General features: G+C 36.8%; 1 protein-coding gene across 1 annotated transcript in view; it reads left to right on the top strand.

Annotated features, from left to right (window-relative positions):
• Nucleotides 1-9,754, top strand: part of LOC115221043 — a 336,595-nt gene that overhangs the window by 162,447 nt on the left and 164,394 nt on the right. Inside the window, exon 11 of the mRNA XM_036510356.1 lies at nucleotides 7,395-7,479. Coding sequence (XP_036366249.1) covers nucleotides 7,395-7,479 — 85 coding nt within the window. The remainder of the gene's footprint in view (nucleotides 1-7,394; nucleotides 7,480-9,754) is intronic.

The raw sequence follows: 9,754 nt of genomic DNA, 5'->3' as shown, positions 1-9,754 counted from the left end.
TCAACGATGTTCGTCACTAACTGCCCCACAGCCCGCTAGAAAAACGTCTAAATGTGTCTCCAAACGTGGATTTAACATGACATGTTACATCCCATATTCTTGTAAGCCTTGGCGAGGTTTTCCATTAATTCTTTAAGAAGCTCTCAGCTCTGAGGACCAATGAAGACTCCCTCTTTTATCATAGCATTGCTCAGTGGGGGTGAGAATTCTGATGTTAAATACTTGAATCATTGACCAGATTTGTCCATAGCTTTTACAAATTTTTTCATGAGCCACACTTTTATGTGTAGTGATGGGAGAAAAATTTTGCTTGGCTCAGTGAGAGGTGGAAGTTGAACATTTTTCATCCCAAGTTTCAACGTTTGACGAGGTGACCAGTCTCTCCTGATACAGTGCGAACCTCTTGCGCAGCTATCCCATTCACACAGAAAGTAACAGAACTTGGTGTATCCGTCCTGAGAGCCCATCACAAAAGCAACAACCTTTAAGTCATCACAGAGCTGCCATTGATGTTCACTATATTTTATGCATTGCAGCATAAGCTTTATATTCTCTTATGTTTTTTTTTTTCATATATGATTCATAGACCACATGAACTGAAGGTTCACTATTGCTATTATGCAACAAGAGAGCTTTCAGGCAAATTTTTCATGAATCTATGAACAGCCTCCAGTGACTGGGTTCGTATTTAATATCAAGTGCTTCCATCAGACCATTAATATTTTTGCAGGCCAATAAATCACCTTCCATTATGAAAAAATTGCTGAACTGTTGCTGACGGTCATGAAATTTTGAAAGTTTACATCAGCTATTCGGAGATTTCACTGTTGAAGACGAGAGCCTAGCAGCTCTGCCCTATTCTCAGGTAGTCATAGATCCTTGTCAAGGCCATGGAATCCCGTTGTGATCTAGAGGAGTGTGTTTCATCAAAATTTTGGTCATTCTGCAATCCAGCACTGTTATCCCCTTCTGCTTCCTCTTCACCCCCTTCTTCATCTGACTCGAAGAATATGGAAGTTGGTGCATCAGGAACAGATAGACATTTTCCACGTGGAACCTGGCGCATACCTAATGGAATATTTCGATATTCATGGGACTCTTTTTTGAAAAGCCCTTTTTCACTGGAAGTACCATGCAGAAATAACAATTGCCTGTATTGTCTGTTGGCTCCCGCCACGTAATTCGTACAATAAAAGATATTCCTTTCCTTTTCCTGTTCAACCATTGGTGAAGGCTAGTAGCACAAGTGTTGCAACACATGCGAGGAGCCCACTTCTTATCCTGGTCGCCAATCTTGCATCCAAAACATAGGTGATATACCTTTCTAACCAGAGCAGTAATACGGCACCTCTGCGATGCAAAGGTCACCTCACCACAAATGTTGCAGAAGTTGTCTGCCTTATTCACACAAGTGCGAGGCATTTTAAAGAAGACGACAAACAATAAGCAGCTAAACAGAAAATTCGTTCATAAGTTTATCATTAGCAGAAGTGTTTATATCATTCAGTAGAAAAATAAAAAATAATAAAATGCCTCATATGCATATCAACAGCTTGCTCAATGAATATTTATTATAAGTTTAAAAAGTGTTTGACTAGGAAAATCATTTACCTTTTACTTCAGTATTTAAACTTGCACAGCACAACCACATCCTACGACTTCTCTAACAATCCTGAAGGGCAGTGCAACTGTGAGTGCGATAAGCAACTGTGAGTGCGATAAAAACATACTACTGCGTGCTTTTGGAAATTTGTTTTTAATAGGATACCAACGTTGGCGGCGGAATTTATCTTGAAGGTTTCACCAATGAATAGATCTTTCAATTGATGGAGGCTACAAAAATATTAAATATATTAAACAACAAGATCATTTATCTTTAGCATCTGTTCTTTCCTTCCTTTCATTTTAGTCTCTATTTTTTAAATATGCATTAGGTGTATTGTATAACTTTCTCAGCCTGACAGATGTTTAAATTGGTGAAATAAAATTCTCTTATCATCATGTGGCTCTGTTTCTATCCGGAAGATTTGATTCATTCCAATCCCATGTCAAAACCAGTGTACCATGCTAAAAACTATAAATCAGTAAAAAACAAATTCATGTGTACTTGTGTTAATATGGATTGGATTATCTCTTCCAGATAATTGTAGTTATACTTATTTATTATAGTATTTCTGTTCAGTTATGTCGTCTCTGTATAATTTGTTATAGAATTTGAAACTCTGTGTTATTAATGTCAGATGCTGAAATCTCATCATTCCTGCAAACATTCATATTATTTTCTTTTATTTTCAGAAATCTGATAAGAAATGGATAGAGGAAAACATAAAACTAAGGTAATTCAAGAAATATGCCCCTAAATTTTACAATGTATAAGTACACATATATTAGGATTTCAGTTATGGTAATGTAAATTGAAGCATTTTTATCAGTTGAGATTTTTCCAGTAATTAGCATACAAAAACATCGCTTAGAGATGTGGATATCCAAAAGCAATGGGCGGGAGAGGTAACTAAAAGAATCTCTTAATTGTTGATTTCCATATAAGTCATTTTTTCTTATGTGAAATTTGACTGGCGACTGTTGGTGCTGCCACCTACAGTTGCTTTCGGAATAAGAGAAGATGAGAAAGAAAGTTTACTAAGAAATAGGGAGAGAGTAAGGTTTTCTATTTTCTTTACTTTTAACAGTGGATTAGAGATGCAGAAGGCGAGAGACAGTGATAGAATGAGGGAAAGTCTCTTACATGTTTAGGATTTCATTCCAGTAGTTTTTCAAAGATATTGTTTTATTTCTCTTGTTAATTTTCCCCCTCCAGTGCTTATTCGCCTTGTTAGATTGTTCTTCATACAGACTTGATTACCATTTCCTTTACAAACTACATGCACACCCCTCTGTGTTTCTCTCGGGTGCAAACGTGGGATCTCTTGTCGTATTTCCACGCTGCTTATCACGTGAGGATGACTTAGAATTAATTTCCAATATGTTTCATCTCGCCATGGTACCTTTCCTTTTGTCTTGTGTGTAGCATTCATCGTTCGAATCACACGTGGGAAATGTGACAGGTAACTGTTGTTGCTGCTACCTACAGATGATTTTGAGTAAGAGAGAGAGAGAGAGAGAAAGTAAGTGAGTTACCTAGAAATAGAAGGGAGGGTGAGGTTTTCCTTTAAAGAGAAAGAACCACGCAGGGCTTATATTTTTTATTATTACAAGATTTTTTCTTACGAGGGAGAGAACATAAAATAATATTTCTATATAATTCAATTTTCCACCTCATTTTTAAGTGTCCTAGTAGCTGGAAATAACGTTATTTCGCTTTTCTTTGAGCATCCCAATACATCATAACTTAGTATCATGAGGCCAGTTGGACTATGTTCATTTTAAAACATTTAGGAATTATATACAGTCGATTTTCTTATTTCCGTTTTCTTTCTTTTTTTTCTTAAACGCTTAGCACTTAAGAAAAGAAGTGAAGAGATAGAAGCAGAGAAATAAAATCTCAGGGGTTTTCTCATAATAATTTGGGAATATATTAAATTGTTACATTTCCAAATCCTACTCCCTTAGATCACCGGTATTATTTATGAAAAGCATAAAAATAGAGATCAACAGAAGACTAACAAAAGTTAAATCTAATTGGTGTTTGATATAACAGTATATCATTTCTGTTCAATCATTACTCTTAATACATCAAAGGCATAAATAATTTTAACAATCACACACATGTTTATGAGTGAAAGAGGTTAGGTTTTGTGATGCCGATTTGTTTCTCTTTTATATAAAGAACAAATTAAAGTGAATTAAGCAAAAGTTAAAACTGGTTTGTGAACTCAGTGGGAAATCCACAGCATCTGCTAATAATGATCCTAATTATATTTATGGAGAGAGCGAGAGAGAGAGAGAGAGAGAGAGATTTTGAAATTTTACTTTTCTGGCTGGGGACTTGATCTAATTTTATGTGAAGAAACTGAAATGAGTTCATCATAGATGATGAGTTATAACCACGACAACGTATATTGTTAGAAGTGTTTTCTTATATAATATTAAATATGAAGAAGTCTCAAAAGGTTAAATCGAACATGCATTTTGGAAGTTTGAGATGAAAATCAAAATGTCTAGCTTTATTGTTACTTAAAAATTCTATAAATGCCAGTTTCCCCTCTTTCCCAAGATGTTAGGGCGAAAGCAGTAATTAAAACATGAAATCCAAAATATGAGAAATCCTGGTCTTTGTGTTCCGCAGCAAATGTAAATCATAGAAAGAAAATATATGGAAAATTTAAAAGAAAGTCAGCGTATTTAGCCAATTGGAAATGAAAAAGATGGCAAACATTGAAGCAAAAGACATTTTATTGGAGAAAGATATCTTTTGCAATGAAAATGTGTTGCTGTGAAGATTTAATTTTGATGTAGGGGCATGTAAGAGAAACATCCTCCTCCTCCTCTTCCTCCTCCTCCTCCTCCTCCTCCTCATCATCATCATCATCATCATCATCATCACTGTTTAACGTCCATCCACCTTGCTGCTATGGGTTTGACGGTGTGACAGGAGCTGGCCATCCAAGAAGCTCTCCAGACTCCAATTGTCTGTTTTTACATGGTTTCTAGGGCTGGATGCCCTTCCTAACGCCAACCACTTTGCAGAGTGTGCTGGGTGCACTTTACGTGCCACCGGCACGGGTTCATTTTACATGGCACTAGAACCTGTAAATCACATGCCTGTGTATATGGATGACCGGGATATTACTTAGCGTGGTATGTCTTTTCAAGTACAGCAGATCATCACAGCTCCCGGTCCCTTGATATTTCCTCAGTGTAGCCCAGTGTCTGAAGATACTTTCTCACCATTTCGTCCCATCGCATCTTCCCCCATGTATTCCATCCACAAGTTCTCTCCACAATTAGGGATCAGCTCTTCTTTATGCAACCGTCCTCATCCACACGCAACACATGACCAAACCAGCGCAGTCTCTTCTCTTGCACACAACATCTGATGCCTCTTAAATCATATAGTTTTCCTCTTAAATCATATACACTCTGACATCCAGCGGAGCATTCTAGCTTCGTTTCTTTCAAGTGTTCGCAAGTCATCTGTTGTCATAGCTCATATTCCACCGCCAGTGGTTTCATTAAAATAAATCCAACAGTAATGGGGAATCTACAAAAAAAATTTAACCTGAATATCGAAAAATGTTTCTGTCTTTAACTTTTTTGATGTACTACAATTTGCTGTTAATGTTATTCTCGTTTTGTTTTTAAAAAGAAATATAATTCGTCTAATGTTGATTACGATACTATTTCCACTTTTTGCAAAACTTTCCGAGATGATAGTGGCTTATACCTGTCATTCTGGCACCTTTTCATTTTCATGGAAGTGAAGCATAATTTTGAAGAAAAGTAATTTTATGGAAACGAAATCATTAATCTGTAATCCTTGAACATTTTTCTATTCAATTTTTATTAACTTTGGCAGCTGCTCTATTTATCTGCAAAAGACATAGGAGTAACACATATGCATAAAGTGACTGGCTTAATATACCTGCAGCAGGATTAAATGAAGTATGTCTACATTGCTGCTATCAGTTCCAACATTATTTATTCATTTTTTTAAAATTATTTTCTTTTGCTTCTATTCAGAATATATATTATACTCACACACAAAATATCTAAGAATGCCACAGAAAATTCAATTGACTGGATCTCAGACGAGTAAAATTTACAAAGAACAAAATGAAAACATGCTGCTGTATTAGAAAAGACACAACACTGTGTAGAATTGTTATTTTCTTTGAAAAAAGAAAGCCTAGAGGCTAATAATGTAGAAACAGTATCAGACGTTCCTTTTGAAGAACCAGCTGCATTCCTAAGTAGATCTGCAGAAAAGAGGAAGAACGTATTACATCAAAACATTCAAGGTGAAGAATCCTCATGTCCTACTGTCATGAATAGCAAAGTAGCATCATGGGATCCAGACACAATCATATGATTTTCTGTCAGAGAAAAGTATTTGTCCATGTTCTTTCAGGCAAAATCATCCATATGTTAAAATAAAAATGCCTCCGACACCTTCCCAGTATCTCGACACCATTATAAACCAAGTGAAGGCAAACTGGCTGGGCACTATCGTTGTTTAAAAAATTTAATGTTTTATACCATTCATGACAATGGTGAGCAGTTTTTTTAAAGATGTGACCCCTGTACAGCTCATCAGAGGGTAAGGTTTATTGTTTTTACTGCACTTTCCTGCAAGGTCAACATGACAGGTTTTCCAACAAGGAAGGCTTTACTGAAATGAGAAAAGCAGAGGAGAAACTGAAAACAGAAGAACAAAGTCAAGCCCCATCTTTTATGCAGGGATCATCTCATGTTAACAAGGTATTGGAAGAACAAGTCCAGGGAAACAAGAAATACTGGACTGAAGTATTGCATTCTTTCATGTAGTGACTGTGACAATATTTCTAGTTGAGAGAGGTCTGGCATTTAGAGGTAGTGAAGAGATAGTTGACTGAGAAATTTTCTGAGAATTATGGAACAATTTGATCCATTTCTTATGGGTCACTTGAAAACCTTTGGCAATACTGGAAGTGGTAAGCAGTCGTACTTATCACCTACCATCTACGAAGAAATTGTTCTGTTGATGGCAAAACATATCAAGAATTATATTGTTGCAGATTTTAAAACTGCCAAGTATTTCCCTGTTTCTGTAGATCCAACACCAGAATGTTGCTCAGCTTTCAGTTACTGTGTGTTACGTTCTTTCGGGTAAGCCAATAGAAATTTTGAATACTGCAGGAGACAGTCTTATGACAATGCCAGTATTATGTCCTGTCATTTTGACGATTGATGGTATGGAATGCGGAATTGGTTGTAGGTATGAGATTTCTAGTAGAGGAGAACGGAGAGAGGGTGTTCCTGTTGAGATAGGGTGTTGATGTGTGTATCAGTGATACCTGGATAAGGTGGTCAGAGACCATCCAGCAGAGGCTATTTGTAGTAGCGGTAGAAAAGGCAGAGAAGACACAGCACAGTATGGGTCAGAATTTGGTGTGTATTTGTAAGTGACTTCGTGCCAGTCAGTTGAGTAATCTTTTTCTCTCTGAATATGGTCTTATCATACCTCAGATGTGGAATGGTGAAACCCATTTTCTTAATTTATTTTGACGGCAACATATTTCTTATTTTTCCTTTTCAGTTTATTTAAAAGTAATCATTATTTGATTCAACTAAATTAAAATTTATTTATTTATTTCCGTGTATGGATTTATGTATCTATGTCGGTAATATTCATTGGAGTTGTTCTTTATCTTTTGATTTTGTCATTTTTCCTCTTCTACCTTCCCCATTACAACTTTACTTCAACAGTTCATTTGGTTTCTGTTTGTCTTTGATAGAAATTCTAAAGATGAGGAGCCATCAAAACCCTGTAATGCATTTGGTGAAATACATTTTTGGGGATATTATCAGGAAAATGCAACGGTATTCTTTTTGCTTGCTTTTTATTGATGTTGTTTGTAGAAATTATCCAATAATCAGCTGAATATTTTGTCCTTGGATTTGTATAGCAACAACATTTTACATGCTTTTTGTGAATATTTTTACATATCGTTTCTTTTTTTTTGTATAGTTGGCTGTTATTTTTCATATTGGTGTGTGTGTATGTGTGTGTGCGTGTATGTGTGTGTGTGTGTGTGTGTGTGTGTGTGTGTGTGTGTGTGTGTGTGGATGGATAGAAGTGATTCTGAGAGGTAAAAAATAACTTGAAAGTGCTATCATTTAAGGTTACTATATGTGGAGATAACATGGAAGAAAGATCTTTCCAACAGAATGACTAGTCATTCTAGCTGGTAGCAATATGATAGATAGGGCCCTGAAGAATATTAAAGCAGGAGAAATCCCATTAGCAATTACTATTATAAGGTTTAAAATACTTGGCACTGTGGGATATGGCTTAGTTACTTGTATAGTCAATCAGATTATACAGGAAAGTGGTATACCTAGTGACTGGCATTACAGCATTACAACAATTGTTACAAGCATAAAGGAGATGCTATAGAAAGGTAATCACAGGAGTATCAAATTGCAGGACAAGGACACGAAAGTTATGGGAACAACTACAGCTCAAGCAATTACAGAAAAAGACGAAACGAGATAAAGTTCGGTTCTGTGCTATAGATAAGTATTAAAAAATCCATGTTTTGAGGAAGTTACTGCAGAGCATTCATTGATCTGCAGAAAACGTTTCACAGAGTTCCTTACTCTGAAAAGGTGAGGTCAAAGAAGAAGCTAGCAGCAGAAGAATAGCTTATGACAGCCACACAAACCCTATACAGAGATACTATTAGAAATTCCATGCGGTATACTTAGTGCAAACTATAGAAACACACGAGTTGCCATAGTATCACAGACAGTTTAACAGAGAAAGTAGACTCCATATGCAGTTGATGCACACTAGCAAAGAAATTCTAAATGTGCATAGGAAATAGATTTTCTGAAATGCTCAGGAAGATCCCTAAACAAAAAAGATAGTTTCTATTACCCATCAGTGGAGCGGTTGTTCTGAAGTTATAGCTACTAAAATAAAAACAGGCTGGAGAAATTTCAAGAGTTTTTGCCTCTGTTGGTAACAAAATGCTTCCCTATCAGAATGAAAAACTGATTGTATGATGGCTATATACAAACAACAGTGCTACATAGTAATAAGATGTGGGCTCTAAATGCAGTGGACATGTGAAAACCTATACTCCATTGGATGTGAAAAATCTGTGTATATGAACAACAAAGTATAAATGTATTTAAGAGAAAAGTTAGGCATAAGAGGAATCATATGCGTTCGAGGGTGAAGACTATATTGATATGACCATATGATGGTTATGAAAGGGGCTAGCTGTATAATGACATGCTGATCATTGTAAATGGTTGGCTCTTGTGGAAAAGATAACGTAGAACTAAGTAGTGAAAGCTGATTTCAGAATTTTGAATCCGAAAGAGATGACAAAATATTGGGACGAAGAGGTGCCCTTCACTGGATCCCCTGTTTTCACTCTCTCCAAGACGTCTTGCATCATGGCACCTCTCTTCTAACTCATTTTTTCTGCTTCACTTCCTCAGATCGCCTCTTGATGCAGCTTCATGCCCTTTGGAGCCATCCTGTTATAGGATAGTGCTCTACCAGTTTTCCGCATATTGAGAGCAGTTCTAACCTACTCATGTGCTCACTCAGATCTCAAATCCCATTTCCTCTCTAAAATACGGGTCTGCCCACCTTACCTCTTTCGTGTTTGAGCCTCAGCGCAATGCCTCCTATAGCCTCGGTGGTTTGCGGTCAACTCACACCACCTCAAATGACCCACAATTTACTCTACCAACTGCACATACTAATCTATCCAGAATGCGATATGTGTAGGAACTCGTAGCCTGTGCTACCTTGGTCATCAAGATCGTCCTAAGAACCTTCGCCATGATTTTTGGTTCTGCACTGAAACCGAATGCCAGCCGGATCAGGAAATATATTCTGTTCTTGTACCTCACCAGATAGTAACACCACTATTTCTCAGAGCTGTAGATATACCGACTTAACATCGACGATCGTAGTCGTTCCTGTTGTCAGCCCCTGTCCCGCAAAATTTCACCGCCCTAAAAGCATTATACGTGCTCATTCAATTCCCAAAAATCTAGCAATGGTTAGACTTTATTCTTTATCGGTTGGACCCTAACACACTAGTGGGAGGACTCCATTCTTCATTTCCTTTCT

The sequence above is a fragment of the Octopus sinensis genome, linkage group LG17 (genome assembly GCF_006345805.1).
Source record: "Octopus sinensis linkage group LG17, ASM634580v1, whole genome shotgun sequence".
Lineage (NCBI taxonomy): Eukaryota > Metazoa > Mollusca > Cephalopoda > Octopoda > Octopodidae > Octopus > Octopus sinensis.
This window is presented reverse-complemented; position numbering and strand designations above follow the sequence as displayed.